Source organism: Danio aesculapii, chromosome 2 (assembly GCF_903798145.1).
Source record: "Danio aesculapii chromosome 2, fDanAes4.1, whole genome shotgun sequence".
Classification (NCBI taxonomy): Eukaryota; Metazoa; Chordata; class Actinopteri; order Cypriniformes; family Danionidae; genus Danio; species Danio aesculapii.
In genome coordinates this window covers 35159657-35176868 of record NC_079436.1, presented here as the reverse complement: position 1 = coordinate 35176868, position 17212 = coordinate 35159657, and the positions used below count along the sequence as shown (strand labels likewise).

Genomic DNA, 17212 nt, shown 5'->3' with positions numbered 1-17212 from the left:
ACATTACACTGAACTAAACTTTAACTGGGAGAACTGAACTGAAGCAGTTTAAATTTACTAGAACTTCATCTATGTTAGGCTGCTTTAACACATTCTATATTGTAAAAAGTGCTACAGAAATAAAGATGAACTGAATTGATAGTTGACAATTTATAGGTCATTAAAGTAAACAAATGAACAATGATACTTATACTGTACTAATAATACTGAAAATCTCTTGGGCTTTTGAATATTAATCACGTTGTCAGATGGTAAAACACAAGGAAGACAGTGATTTACATGAAGCACATCATGATATGTGTGACTACTGGCTTCTCTCTTTTTGCGTGTTTTTCAACATCAGATATGCCACATGTTTATTGATAAGAACATAGATAGTGGCTAAAAGTAGACAAGCGCAAAATGTTTAAAGCCGCGATTAAACTGCACTTTTCACCCCATAGACTTCCATTCATATGCAAGCAAATGTGGCAGACGGCAGAAACGCAAGCTCATGCAACAAGTTTTGCATTTAGATGTGTTCAGAAGTTCAAGCTTGGTGAACTCGGATCTATGAAATCGCATCACGTGAATGCGTAATACCATTAGAAGATCAGAAATGTAAAATATTGAGCAATCGTTCGCTTTTATCAATAGCCAGTAATTACCGGCAATTTTCCGGAAAGTCTGTATGTGTGAACTGGTCCTTTTGAAAATACCGGTAAATTTGTTCCGGCAATTTATCCGGAAAGAGAAGTTGTAACATTACCGGTAATTTGCTGGAATGCTGCGCTGTGTGAATGCAAAAGGAAGATTGCCGGAAAGAGCACATCAAATCTGTACACATAATTTAACAACCAGATTTTTTGACTAACTGCATGTCTGTTTAAGGTTTATCGTCTTTTTTTTTTTTTTCATATTTATTTTGTGTTGTCACTTGTCACTTTATGTACACTGGAAGCTTCTGTAGCCAAAACAAATTCCTTGTGTGTGTGAAGCACATTTGGCAATAAAACTGATTTTGATTCTGATTAACGTCTAGACCGTGTTGACGTGAGATGTCTACTTTAGCCAGTTAGACGCTTTCAGATCCACGCAGTTTATGAGAATATTTTTCCAGACACATTTAGCTGCTAGATGTTAGTCAGATAACGTTTCTATGTTTCTTCTTAATGCCAACTGTGTAAATAATTTACGATAAAATGCTTATAATAAACCGCCGTTGTTTACCTTCAAGCTCTGCTTGACACAGGTACACTTAAAGTGCAGGAGTGCTCCGGTGAGTGCCAGCACACACACATATGATGTCCATCTTGACATGCGAAAATGTTCCTTCTTATGTTTTCATCGAAGTTGTTCACAAAACTTATCCATCCACATAATTTATAATGTTGTAAAATGTGAAAACATTTTGCTGCGGTAGTGCGGTTAGTGCTTCTGCCTTTGGGTGTCTCTGGGATAAGCTTCAAATAAAAGTGAAACCATCAAGCCGGATCCCTATTACGTTTACAAATTTAATTGCAGCCGTTTTGAGCTCATTTCTAGTTAATGATGTCAGAATTTATCTGTGTTTTGGAATGGATGTGTGAATTGTCTTTTCGGGAAAATTCTGGAACATCCTTGCTTGTGTGAACAGCACTTTTATTAATTTACTAGTAAAGACATTCCGGTAATTTTCAGAATATTTACCGGTATCACTGTGTGAAAGGGGCTAACGTTTAATCAAACTGTTTAATCCCACCCCTTTTCACAGCACCATAAAACAAAATTTTGCAAGCTCAAACTCTAGTGTGACTGCGGACTCTGTCAAAGTCCCTTTGATTCTCCAAAATTGCTTGCTAAGCTTATGATTGAATTTCATATTAGGAATCATCAATAAAATTAAATAACAACTCTCTCTTTAGTTTCATTTCTAAATGTCTGAATCACACAAAATCTGCAGAAACTCATGTGTGGTCCGAGCCTCTCCCCCGGAGTATCGTTAGTCTATAGCAATCAATAATTGGCTCCTGTACTAGAAGGCAAGCTTTATTCTCATTATAGCGATTGATGATTGGCTCCTGTACTAGAAGGCAGGCCTTATTCACCATATTGACCATTACGAGTGACACGTCTTGTGTTTTCTTTAGTCTTTGGCTGCATCCGAAACCGCATACTTCCATACTATACAGTACGCTAAAATCAGTATGTGAGCCGAGTAGTATGTCCGAATTCATAGAAATTGAAAATCAGTATGCGAGAAGTACCCGGATAACCTATTACTTCCAGCGAGATTCTGAAGTGTGCATCCCATGCATGCTGCGCTATCCCATGATGCCCCGCAAGAGAAATCATGAATGAGAGTGAAGCAACGCAACTGACGCAGGTAGGTCACGTAAAAATGACAAAATGGCGGATGTAGTACAAATTCCATTCGTACTTCTCACATTCATACTGTATAGAACGTACTTTTCTAAAGGCTGAGTAGTACGTTTAAATTCAAATGCAGTACCTACTGAGTAGTAGGCATTTCGGACGCAGCCTTTGACTCTGTCTACACCTGCATATTGCATCATTCAAATCTTATTGCACTGACAACAGTGAAAATACTAATCAGGTGCAACTTTTTTTTCTCTGGAAAATGCGCCAGTTTTTTTTAGGTTTGAACATTTGGGTGAAAAATCAAGCAGAAGCACACTACTTCTTTATGTCACACACCTGACTTTATATTAGCCCCGAAGCACTAATTCCTTCCAAGAAAAGAGATTTTTACTCAAAGCTGTTGAGGAGTTGCCAGAACAGTATTTTACTGAACACTTACAGTAAATGCAGTGTTGGATCTGTTAAGTATTGGCTCAAAATGATAATATCCTTGTCTTAAAGTACTTCTAGAAGAAATAGAACCATCTGATTTCTGTAGCTGCACATACCTGTGAGCCACAGCGATATTCTCCATTTCACAAAAGTGCTTGGGTTAGTGTGAATTTAATACTCGACTGTGCCTTTAAATTTAAGGTAGTGCTACATCCTTTGAGTCTGCTCCTGACAGCTACAGCAGCCATTAGCGGGGTCTCCAGTAGACAGTATTTTCCCTCTGCTCAGCAACTTATGAATTACAGCAGCAGTTACTCCTACTCTTTAGTCTCACCAAACCGTAGGAACAGGAAATGGTTTTTCAATGCTTCCTCGTGGACATGGCATATTCCATGCATGTGCATCACAGACTGAGTGTTGTTCTTCTTGTTATCCAGTGCAGTGTAGGGAGACCGTATTGTTTAATGTACAATTCCTTATGTTTTACGACTGAACAACTGAAGCATTCAGTCTGACCTGAAGATAAACAGTGCAATTTATAGATCTGTTCGTGCAACCCAATCTGGTTTCTTTTTAGCATTAATGACCCGAACAGCGGTGCTGAGTTTTTCAACTTCCTGGAAACACTGATCATTTAAACACTAAACTTTAAATTAAATAAAAGACAAACTCTATAAAAAGGAACAGAATGGCTCAATAGGGGATGTTTTTTTTTCTTCTTCTTCCTACAAATGAAGACATTCAATCTGTAGCACAGGCTTTGATTCTCTTGTTCTACCCTGAAATCAGCGTGTCCCTCCTCACCTCCTCCATAACAATCAGGTATCGCTCTGCCACACCAAAGGAGTTTAATGCATCATTTGTTCAGTGGAAAGCATCATTGAATTAGACTGCTTCAAAGAACATAATGTCCTAGAAGTGGGTAAGCAAGACCTCCCATCTTCATCAGCACTACTTTAAAGCTTTACTTTCCAAGGAAGGCTCTCAAAATCATTAAATCAAATAGTTCACGTCTTTGTTTTTCTTCTGAGAAAGACCAGATTTAACTTTTTTAAAGTTTCTCTACTAAAAGACATTACTGGATTCCAATTCAATTTACACAGTGCAACTACAGTATATACCCTCTTAAAACAGTTGTAAATGTAAAAAAGGGGTAACATGTTCCACGTTATTACTGTAGTAATTACTATAGTAAAACAAACTAGTATTCTAACCCTAATCATATACTGTAGTAATATAGTTAGTATATTTAATAAGTGATATTTAATTGATAAACAAATATTGTGTTTAGGCTTTGCATTTATAATGTTGTTTATAGAGAATGGCACAAAACTGTATGCATTATTATAATATACTGTATGTTTATTATAATATTATTTATAATGTTTATTATAAATATATATACTTCAAGTGAGTTAAAAAAGTTTTTCAAAATTGTCCTAGGACTAGAATGGGTGTTCAATACATTAAGGACAAATGTTGACTATTGTGTATATATATATATATATATATATATATATATATATATATATACACACATACATATATATATATATATATATATATCTGCATTGAATTCAGCGATCGCAAAAATTGCGGAAAAACTAGGTGGTCTGATATGTAAATTCCGGGATGGCTACAGTTCTAACCTACTTACCAGCAGGTTCAAACAGGCCTGAAAGACTCAATTAGTTTGATCAGGTGTGTTTAATTAGGGTTAAAGTTAAACTGTGCAGAGCTGTGGCCCTCCAGGGACCAAGTTTACCACCTGTGTTTTACACCATATGACTTAACACCACAATGACTTCTATGTTTTTTTTTTTTTATTTACCCCCTTTTCTCTCCTTTTTATACTCAACATTGCAATTTTGACCTGGTAGGATTAATACTTAAGAACATTTTTTTTTCTGAGAGACTAAATAAAGTTGAATTTTGTTTACTTTATTACATTACATGCACATAACTGTAAAATCAAGCAAGTGTTTCCTACTTCATGTTTTATCAAGAGCTTCATTTTGCATTTTCACCTCAACATCCACAGTGCACATCTCATGAAACAGTCCATAGCATAATTCCCTCCTAATTTTAATGTTGTATTAGCAGTCTTCTGCATTGGAAAAGCACATCCAGCTTATTTGTTCATTCTTGGCCTGAAAACCAAGAAAATTTGGGGGAAATATTTTCTAATCTCACCATACCAAAGACACATTTGGAAGTCTGACTCTGTCTGCCCCCATGCTGTTTGATAAAGCACACATTATGTGTAAAGAAGTAACAGAAAAGAGCTGCTGGCACATATTGTGTCATCATGATGTGGTTGTTTGTGTGATGAAATATTGACTAGTCAATTGCAGAATCCTGGAATTTTCAATGTCCCACAAATGCATTCAGCATTTGTGTTGTTTGCTGTCCAGTATGAGCTGTTGTTTTGTATTCTGGTCCATGACTCAAACCCAGCCGAGTCGAAAATGATAAGCCCACCTTGGCAATCAGAGAGCATAAAATGTGAGCTGTGGATTCCAGCAATCTTGGAAGGCATTGGGAATCAGTTTCCATGACGCGGATAGAATCGTGACATTCTGCTAACCTTGGTAGAGTCACAGGACAGTATAGGCTAAATGATGATTGCTTTTCCTGGTCTTTTCACTTCCTCCTTTGCATTGCTTGGGTACTCTCAAAAATACATATTGCACTCTCTGCGTGACCCCGCACGCATCCTCCACTCTTCAGCTCTTGATAATTGCAAATCCATAAGCCTGATGAAATATAAAAAACTCAGCAGCATCTTGTTCCTGCTGTTTCACTTGTTTACAAACTACTTTGCCATCTATTAATGAATGCATTGAAAATAATTTACGAATCACTATAATATGTTTGGAAGAAACCCTATTTAAAAGATTCTGCAGATTTTAAATATAGGGCAGTTTTAACACTTCTATTTTCAAATAAGCAACATGCATGCTGTATTTAAATGTAATGCAGTAAATGGACACTTCATTTATGTAATTCAATCACTACAGCTGTAATAATTGTGTTGTGCAGGGCTTTTTTAGACCCTTATTTTGTTAATTTCAGTGTAAATTTCTCTTCTAACCCTATCAATTTCCAACCAACATTCGTTAAATTGTGATCAGTAAGAAACTACTCAATTTATAGAATGTGGTTATTGTATTGGATAATGCCGATCTGTCACTGACTGATTACATTATTCCTTATATATTAAAACAAGTCTTTTATGTTTTGCAGTTTTGTGTCAATTCTAGGAAAGTGTATCCTGTTTTACAAATATTTAAATTGATTTGAACAATTCAATCAATTTAATAATAACTAATTTGAATAATAAATAATTTATTTTATTTATTATTATTTATACATCAAACAAGACATATATATCAAAAATATGCATTTATATTAGGGATGTCCAGATCAGATCACATGAATGAAAAATCGGCCCCGATCCTATGGTTTCAGACTCAATCGGAATCGGACGTTACCCCCCCGATCAGGACTCAAATATTTATGTATATATATTCTCATTATTTTTTAACACATCTATAGCTATGCGATGGAACAACGTTAGACCTTTTTCTTGACTTCACACAGAAACAGCAGCACATGCGGTATGATTTCACTTTGTTGCAGAGATGCTATTGGTTAAATGCCGGTAAAGTAGAACATGGAAGCAGCTTGAAGTGCAAAGCGCGAGTATGTCTGTGGTCTGAAGATATTATAAAGTTGATGACGACAACATTGTCATAGCAAACTGTGAGATATGTAAACTTGGGATTGCCTGCCGGGTATTTTAAGTTGAAGTGCTACTGTATTTGTTTTTATATTAGATTTTTTTAATATTTACTGTTGCACCAAAGTCTAAAAGTGAAGAATTGATGTTATTTATTACTTGATTGTTCAAGCTACCTCACAGAAGTGCTCTGTTTGTTAACAGAGTTGTTGAATGTTTAAATAAGGCGAATTATGGATCTGTTTCTTCGCTCTTTTTTTATTCTTTTTTAATGTATTATAGAAGTATCGGATCGGGTTCGATATCGGTAGATACTCAAAATCAAATGACTCAGACTCGAGAACAAAAAAAAAAACCCTGATTGGGATATCCCTAATTTATTTGTACTTTAATTATTTGTAAGCTGAAAGTAAATGGTACATTTATCTAAAATGTTTGGATATTTATTTACTTATTATGTTTTTAGATATTATAAATATTATTTCATTCATATTTATTAATTAATTCTTTATTTAGTAATATTTAGGTTTTTAATACAAGATGATGCTGTTATATGACAACATAAAGGCTGAGTAAAATTACTTCATATTAGCTTAAGTTAAGGTTACGGTTTGTTTTAGCCTTAGTATCATTCATGTGGCATGATTCTCTCCTTTTTTCAGTTCTTCCTTTCCCTCAGAATCAAACCCACAACGTTGACGTCCCCAGTGCCTTACTCTATTATTTACAGGAAGCCATTTATTATGCAAATATGCCTTATTATGCATAATTAACTATTATTACAATACTCTAAATACATGCAACATAAAGTATTTACTCAAATAGGGTAAATATTTTGCACTTACACTGTACTTACCTAAACAAGTACTGGTAATATAAGTTAACTACATGGTTATCGTTATAATTATAGGAAGAAAATAGTATTTACATGCGGAACTGGACTGTTAACTACCATTTTCCTGATTCAGAATTAGATTTGTTTTAAATTGAGATTATTTACATTTGTGCATAATAGCAGTGTCGTTATCTTGATCACAAAATCTTGAATTATCTCATCCGACAGACATTGATGCCCCAACCAATCTGGCAACCAGGGAGGTGACGGAGAACTCTGCGACTGTGACATGGGACGGTGTCCGAGCTGAAATCGATGGCTACATGCTGACTTACAGCTCAGCAGAAGGCACCAGCCGAGAAATTAAAGTGGCAGCAGGCGCCACATCTTACCAGCTGACCTCTCTGAAGCCAGGAGTCCTGTACACAGTTTTCCTCTGGGCCTATAAGGGTTCTCGTTCCAGCAGGAAGAGCATGACTGAGGCTGAGACGGGTAAGCTGTTCACCTTCTGGGTGAGGATGTGAGGCTTTACTTTCCTTTTTATTTCCTCGTCTCAAGCGTTTCCTCAAGGGATTTCGCCACTATGCTTTGATCTCCTCAGCTTCTCACTGGATGGAAGAGTGGCTGTTCTCATTCTCAGATGTTCTTGCGCATCAAAGCAGTCATTTCCTTGATAATTTTATTGCTTTTAACTGAGATTTTGTCTCTCCAATAGGCTTCTGCAGGCAGTCCTTCCAGAAATATTTACATCTGCGCATTTGGCAGATGTACAGAACAAATTATTACGTGTGTTATCTGCCAGTCAGACTGTGCCCTTGGTGTTGCAACCAGTGTATCTATATCTATAATATTCCGGTATTTTCCATTTTCCATAAGACAAAGCATGATTAACAGCTCTTTTAAACGAAAGCAAACACTGTAATAATAAGACTCCTCCAATCAGTAGCAATTGAAGTTTAAAAGAGCGAACAAGAGCACTATTTCCCCATGAGTGCTGTTGTAGATGGTAAACCAGATGGTCTAAATGCTTTACCAGCTGATTGTCAGACAGGAAGCACAACCCAAACAGAAGCACTTGGATTTATAACAAATGTACCCATGCGTATCCTCCGTTGGGTTTCCATGAGCATTTATCACTGTCCCACATTACAGCATCCAAGAGCATTAGAAGAAATCAGTGCAATGTAGTGTGTATTTCTGTTTACAGTGTTTGTTTTTAAAAGAACAAAGAGACTGGTTCAGCATTTTAAATGATTTTAATTTAATCTTTATTTACTCACCCTGGTGATTGTTTAATGCTGTATGCCTATTAGGCATGGACCGGTATAAGATTCTGACAGTATGATAACCTTGGATAAAAATATCACTGTTTCACGGTATCAAGGTATTGTGATTACTGCTCCAAATTGAGTTCTTTTTAAATGTCTGGCTAAATAACAACAACTTTTCCCCAGATTTAAACCAATAAGTTATATTTTAAGAAACATTTAAAATATTTTGGACCAGTAACTCTTTAAATAGAGTTCCTTTTTTGCTGGAGACACTATTGCCCTAAAAAACTAAATAGAATAGTTGTGTTAAACATGTAAAAACAACCTTTCACATACCTTAGGAATGGTATAACAGAAAGTTTGGCAGTTTTAAAATCTTGACTTTTCCATACCACGGTAAAACTTAAAACCGATTATCCCCATGTCTAATGCCTTTTATTGTTTAATTTCCCAAATTGGAAAAAATATGTACTTGTTTCTCCATATAATGAAGTGAATAGCTAGCACCCTTCATTAAAGGGTTCACAGAATAATCCCCCACTCAAAAATATTATTTATAATATATTTTTTTATTCTTTATAAAATATTATTTAAAAATATTATTCATTATTTATTATAATATTGCTACTTGTTCAAACAGCTTACTTAAAATAAGCTAAAACAACAATTCTTGAGATTTTTCGGGACAACTTAATTGTTTTATGCTTAATCCACTTAAATTTTGAGGTTAACTTAATTGATTTGTGTTTAGACCATAGGAATGAACAGTGCATGTGACATGTTCTGGTGTTTATGCAAAAAAATTAAGAAATTATTAATTAATATAAATCCTGATCATTTGTCTTGATAGTTTACAACGCTCCTGGAAAAATATTGAGATTGTGTAAAATCAACTTTAATTTAAAAATTATACAAAATAAAATCCATGTATTTTTTTCTCTTAAGTGTATATACCTGCTGTGTTTATCAAAATGCAAATGATCACATTCATCTACCAATCCTGACTTTCATCTGGCGTCTGAGTTACAATCCAGATTTACTGTTGACTGCCATTACGTGATCAAGTTTGAGCTTGTTTTTTTTTTCAAATATGGCATGAGGGCATATGGCAGTAGGACATCACCAGTCGGAGTACAACATTAACTTTCATATTGGTTATATCATTTTCAACTTTCATAACTTTCAGTAAGGTAAAATAATCTTGTTTTCACTTTGAAATGCGGATATTTGGTCTAGAAACAAGACATTTTAAATTTTAAATCAAGTAATTTTTTGCATAAATTCTGTAAAAATAATTAAACACAATTCATGTTTGTTATACCTCCAAACATCATCAATTTTTGTGTACAAATATTTTAAACTCTTTTGAAATGCTAAGTCACAGTCCTTAAAATGTCATTCTATTATGGTTAAACTCTGTTATGGTTTTCTGTGGCTCTTGGTCAACTTTAATTCTGGCTCAACATTGCATTTATTGCGATGTGACTATTGCGGATGTGCACATTGCGATATCGAAGCTGAAGCGATATATTGTGCAGCCCTAATCCACACCTAAATATTATTATTATTAAAACTATTTTAGAGTATGCTGCATTTGAAAGGAGCTGTGTCTTCACTTTTAGTGCTTAAATCTTCCATTCATTCATTCATTCATTCATTTTCTTTTCCACTTTATTAATTCCTTTATTAATCAGTGGAAAGAACCACCAACTTATCTATATGTTTTTTATGCAGCGGATGCTCTTCCAGCTACAACCCATCACTGGGAAACATGCACACACACTCATTCACACACATACACTACGGACAATTTAGCTTACCCAATTTACCTTTAGCACATGTTTCTGGACATGTGGGCGGGAAGGGGGGGTAGGGGGACCGGAGCACCCGGAGGAAACCCACACGAACACAGGGAGAACATGCAAACTTCACACAGAAACGCCAACTGACCAGCGACCTTCTTGCTGTAAGGCGATTGTACTAACCACTGCGCCACCGTGCTGCCCTTAAATCTTTCATTTAAATGCAAATCATTAATCTGGTAAACTCTCAGTATATGCCTGTAATTGTGATTGCTTTGCTGCTACTTATTCAAGTTCAAAAGACAGCATAAACATTATAAATATTATGTATACACAGTATACACAGTGCTTTCACATATGACAAAGCATGACTAGACCTGTCCACATTTGTGTTGATTTAGTTCAATCGGCATTAACAAATTCCTGTTTGTTTTTATACTTCCTATTTAAAATATTCACTCGCATTTATTTATAAAAACATTTAAAGGATACTTTTATATAGTGTGCAGTGCTGTGTTGTCCTCAGTCTCTGTGCTCTAGTGATGAATTGCGGCGTTCTAACAAAACCTGCTGGCTCCATTAATCAAGCCAAACGCTAATTTGAGAAAATTGAACTTTTCATAAGTACCGAGCGTTTCCAGATTTACATAATTAAAGTCGTTAATTTCCACTCAACTTTTTAAAGAAGCACCCAACATCAGATAAGATAAAAATCTTTACTGATCCAAGAGGGAAATTAAATCAAACTGTGAGGGGAAATAATAGCATTTGCTATCTGCATCCGGGATTTATAGCTCATTAAATCAGCATGAAAAGGATAAATTGTCTATCTTCATGGTTCGATGATGCATTGCTTCACATGGTCATGCATCATCTCCCGTACAGCTTTGTGTATATCTGCATGCAACGCTGTGCATTAACACTGTTGTGCAACTGGCTTTTTAGACATAGATGCTCCTACTAACCTCATGACCAGGGAAGTGACAGAGGACTCAGCTTCGGTGACGTGGAACAAGGTGCAGGCTGACATTGATGGCTACATGCTGAAATACAGCTCTCTAGACGGCTCCGGCCAGGAAGTTCGAGTAGGAGCTGACAGCACCTCCTACAGGTTCACGGGTCTCAAGCCTGGTGTTCTCTACACAGTCTATGTGTGGGCCATCAAAGGCGCTCGCTCTAGCAAAAAGAGTTCGACAGAAGCAGAAACAGGTTTTTGATTAGTATCTTCCCAGTCAGCTCATGCAAACTTAAACAGTTCTATGTTTTGAACAGTTTATCTCTGTTTACAGAAATAAGGCTTTCACCATATTTACAGTGCTCAGCATAATTGGGTAGGCCCCATTTTGAAAATGAATATTTTTATCCATTTCTCAGTGAATATAGGCAATGTATTTTGGTTACACAAAACAGATTTATTAAACAGATATATTTACTAAAATAATATTTCAGTCACCAAACATATTTAGAAATATAAATTTTTACAAAAAAATTACAATCTACAAAATTTCAGCTAAATTTTTCTTTTTTTTTTGTTCTTTTTGATTTTTCCACTTTGTATTTAAATTCGTATTTAATATTTTTCTATAACATATAAATTTGGCTGTACTAGTTTTTGAACCGTAATCGTAAGTTATTTTGTTAGATAAGCTCCAGATTTGGCTTCAGTACTGACTAATCTAATGTATATGCACAAATATAATATTGTATAGCTTCCTATTAAAAATAAGAATTTAAAAGACAGATTTGTGAGGGGTGTACTTTTATTTGCTGAACACTGTAGATTGCATTGTTTATAAATTAAGGTCCACAGTCCTGTTGTATAAAATAAATGTTCGTGTTGACAATTGCAATCAAGTGCAAACTGGTTAAGATCTGGCCTAGTTGTTTCACAATGCTTGATATAAACCTTCTCTGTTAACTCAGGGTTTAACCCAAAGTTTGTGATTAACTCTTGAGGGCATGCACTTGAAAGTGTGACACGTGCAGCAAACAGCCAATCACACGACACATGAGAGAGTCAGTTTGATTCAGGTCTCGTGAGAGAGTCAACAAGGCACTTCTCTGTTGAAGATTAAGAGATATCATTATCAGAAATATAATGAATTTAAACACATACACAAGGTAAAAATATACACTGTTGATGCAATGAATGTTTGAAGGTAACTTACTATAAAACATTTCTGTATCAAAGCAAATGAATCATTTGTTAATTATAGTTTCACCAACAGCTTGAAAGGCAGACATTTTAAAAGCTTTGTATATAAAAACAAATTTATATGTTAAAATTGAAAATGTAAATTTAAAGGTGTTAATATTAATTGACAATTTGAAGGTACTTGAATGTATAGTATACAGTATGAATATATATGAATAATTACAATATAATATAAACTAATTGTTAGCAATAACAAAAAATATATATATATTTTGACTCAAAAATGCTTATAGTGAAAGACTTTATTAAAGCGAAAAAGACACACGAGGACTGGGAGTGGCTTTATTGCAACAGATATATGTCACTTTACTCACAGCCTATCGTACCAGTTTGGGTTTGCATCTTTAACCCAGAAAAAAATACCTGCTCGGAGAAGGTTAGCCATTTATTGCAAGTTATCATGGTTATGAAACCTGATTAAAACAACACAAACTTCTTGAGCCTGATAACTTAAGAGTTTCCTTAAACTAAATGCAAACTTACCTGGGTAAAAACCCAAACTGGCTTTGTGCAACAGGCCTCCGATTTACCAAACTGGGCAAAATTGTAAAGAGCAAAATTCCAAAACAGCACAGACGGGTGTGGAAATTTCCAAATGATTTACAGACCATGAAAGAAGGCATAACTTGACCAACGCAATAAGTGCTGCAAATATTACTGTAGCATAATAGCTGGGTCCACACCTTTTCAGCACTATTCTTCACTGCGTGTGTTTAATAAATATTAACTGTACTGTTTTATTGCTAAAAGAGACATTTTCCGCTATAGTGCAAGCTGTTAGTAAGTCTGACCTCAAATGGTCTGTTTAGTGACCTGATGTGCTGAATTCGACTCCTCTCAAACTACTCTCTAAATTTCATGGATTATTCTGTACTCATACATAAAGCCTTAAAAACTGTCAGACTGTCCAGATAAACTGTTCAATTGTGCATGGCTCTTATGTCGAAATGTGCATTAAAAGTGATGCATGTCCTTTTTTCTCATTTCCATTTCAGAATTAAATTTGTTATTATTATTGAATATTAACAAATTATTATTATCATGTTGTTATTATTGTAAATTGTAAATATTAGGTTAATTTGTAAGTAATAATTTAAGTTAAGCTAACAAAAAGTATGCAGAATGAGGTAGATGGATTTAAAGATTCCAGGACTGTCAATTTGAAAGTATTTGGGGAAAACACCTGCTTGTAAAGAAAACACTTGTTATGAAGAAATGACATGCTGCACCTTTAATACAATTTGTCAACTGATAATTGACAAATACATACGTCTACTGACCTCTTGACCTAAGAAGTGAGAGACATCAGTGGTTACAGGCAAAGCTTTTTTTCTGTTGGTGGCCCTTTAGTGAACATATGCAAAGAAATCAATAGCACCACCTACAGGTTCATTTGCTTACAGGGTTAGTTCATCACCAAAAAAAGAAAAAAAATTCTGATTTCATTTATTCCCACTCATGTCGTTCCAAACCCAAAAGAAATGCATTCATCTTCAGAACACAAGTGAATGCACCCAGAACTTATTAATGAAGAAATCAGAAATAAATCCACTTGAACTGGACAGACTGAGTCTTCTGAAATAGACATGATTTATTTATTATATAAACAAATTTAATTCAGACTTTTATTCACATTGATCAGCTAAAAACGTTTATACACTCTAAAAATGCTAGGTGGTTGTAACCCAGTGGTTCTCAATTCCGGTCCTTGACCTGCACATTACTTCCTTACTTAACACACCTGATTCAGATCATCAGCTTGATAACAGGAGATCCATGAACTGATCCTTGTGTGTCATTTAAAAGACACGTACAAAATATGCAGGGCAGGGGGGCCCCGAGGACCGGAATTGAGAACCACTGTTGTAACCCAATGTGAGTGGGTTGAGTCAAATTTGGCAAACCCAACCGAGGGCTTACAAAATGTAACTGAAATTGAATTAAAAAAATGTGTTTGTCTATATTTAACCCAACATTGGGTTAAGACAACCCAGATTTTTTAGAGTGAAGCATTCACATGTGTTCATGAAGCTCAATCATTCCTGATTAGGCCCCGTAAGTGACAGTGGAAACGCGACTGGCCCTGGCTCGCTCGCTTTGGGCTCGATAGTGGAAACGTGGCTAATGGGGTTCACATCAGAACACTTGAGGTTTTCACTAGAACCGTTGGCTTCATTTCTCATCCGAACTATCCCGTTATATTCTGCAACCATTGGCAGAGTTCAAAACATGCCTATAAACTGCTGATGTCTTTTAATGCTTTTACCACTTCACTGGTCCATCTTAATCTTAAAATGAACATGAAGCAAACCAACAAGAACAATCCCTTAAAGCATTAACACTGTTGTACAACTGGCTTTTTAGAAATAGACGCTCCTACTAACCTCTTAACCCAAGAGGTGACAGAGGACTCAGCTTCGGTGACGTGGAACAAGGTGCAGGCTGACATTGATGGCTACATGCTGAAATACAGCTCTTTAGACGGCTCCGGCCAGGAGGTTCGAGTAGGAGCTGACAGCACCTCCTACAGGTTCACGGGTCTCAAGCCTGGCGTTCTCTACACAGTCTCCGTCTGGGCTGTGAAGGGCTCGCGTTCAAGCAGAAAAGCCAACACAGAAGCTGAAACAGGTTATCTGATTACAGCAGGCTGCGTGGCTCTGTGCCCGTGCTTTCTTCTTCTGCCTGAAAATGTCAAATGAAGCATGATAAAGGTCTTTGCTTAGGTCTTGTCTCAGCAATATTGTAACTGAATTAAATTCGCACAGAGGAAGAATCTATAATTTTTTTGACTGGAATGCTAACTCTCGGAGTTATTGTATAAGCAGCATATCGTCTCATCTATTACGAGCTCATTATAATTGAGTTGGGTTTTAATGATCAACTCCATATAGTCCTCTACAGTACAACTTTGACTTGCTGTAAATTTAACCGCACCGCTTTTGTCAACCTGCAGAGATTGATGCCCCCAAGAACCTCAAAGCCACTGATGTTCAGACTCAAACCTCCACTCTAACATGGAAAGCTCCTCAGGCTAATATTGAAGGCTACATCTTGACCTACAGAGCTGAAGACGGCAGCATGCAGGTTTGATCTACACACAAACTGCTTTTGAAACATGTTCAGTTCAGTTTATTTAATACTGCCACTTTTCAAGGTGTTCAAGTTTAAGGCAGGATAATAAAACAGCTAATATGAACTTTTTTACAACTTCTGAGTTTAGCTATGAATAAATGTAGGGAACTATTTAGGTTATTCACCTTAACAAAGGAATCCTTGCTGTAAAGTGATTTCAGACTTTCAATGTTTTTTCAACATTCAATCTGTTATGATTATTAAATAATTCAATGTTAACAATTTAATTTATTTCTGTTATGGAAAAGCTGACTTTTCAGTATGATTACTTCAGCATTTGATGTCACATGATCCTTTAGATATAATTCATTAAGCTGATTTAGTGCTCGAGATGTTTTTTGGTAACTTTATAATCATTGCTGTTATTTTAATCAATAAAATTCCTCCTGGCAGAATAAAATTATTAATTTCTTTTAAAAAACAACTGTATTGAACCTTATTGAATGCATTTTACTTGCAAAAAGTTATGCTACATTGAGTTATGATATGCGACTTTTTACTTGTGTCCAAAATACATTGTATGAATCAAAAGTATCTATTTCTTTATGCCAAAACTCATCACAATATGAAGTAACTAACTATCAGGTTCCATGAAGAAATTTGATACATTTCCTACTCTAAATACATCAAAACGTCATTTTTGATTAGTAATATGACTAGCTAACAAGTTAATTTGGACAGCTTTAAATATGATTTTTGCAATATTTAGGATTTTAAACCCACGGATTCCAGATCAAATAGTTGTATTTCACACAATTATTGTACAATCCTAACAAACCAAACATCATTTTTTATTATTTATATGTAATGCATAAATCATATTTTCCAAAAAAATGGACACTTAGTTTTGTGGTCTAGGGTCATTTGACAGATATCCATGAGTTATTATGAGCAAATAAAGTGTTCTCCTTTATTAATTATAACTATTTCTAGTTTTATTTTAGCCCAAATGAGTTCTTCTTTACATGACTGATTTCTCTGCTGTTTTTTAGACTGTGGACAAAACGTTGACTGCACGAGAGAGCAGATTTGCTCTCTCAGGCCTTGAAATGGGAAAGAAGTACATTGTCACCCTTATTGCCTACAGAGGCTCAAAGAGGAGTAAAATAGTGGAGACAACATTCAGTACAGGTAGGGTTTAACAATATATTGTTTGAGCATCGATATTGCAATATGTGTATCTGCAATAGTCACATCACAGGATTAGATAGTTTATTAAAGGTTAAAAGATAAAGATATTATTAAATATTATTATTTTGTAATTATTTATACAATGATGACCATGTTATTTTACATTTGATTGATCAATTTCTGTACTTCAGTACTGTTAGAAAATCATAAATCGCTCTTTATTAATTTATACATCCTTGTATTATAAATGTAATTTATTATAATTTATGCAGATGCACTGCATAGAAAAAGACGAGGTCATCGCAGTTGATG

At 35.2% G+C, this 17212-nt stretch overlaps 1 protein-coding gene across 2 annotated transcripts in view; it reads left to right on the top strand.

Annotated features, from left to right (window-relative positions):
- The window catches only part of tnn (tenascin N), a 58174-nt gene that overhangs the window by 32259 nt on the left and 8703 nt on the right, over positions 1 to 17212 (top strand). Inside the window, exons 7-11 of one of the 2 annotated variants that reach the window (XM_056478032.1) lie at positions 7578 to 7841; positions 11368 to 11631; positions 15002 to 15265; positions 15591 to 15721; positions 16762 to 16900. In XM_056478032.1, the coding sequence (XP_056334007.1) occupies positions 7578 to 7841; positions 11368 to 11631; positions 15002 to 15265; positions 15591 to 15721; positions 16762 to 16900 (1062 nt within the window). The remainder of the gene's footprint in view (positions 1 to 7577; positions 7842 to 11367; positions 11632 to 15001; positions 15266 to 15590; positions 15722 to 16761; positions 16901 to 17212) is intronic. The other variant, XM_056478037.1, reaches the window with a different exon arrangement.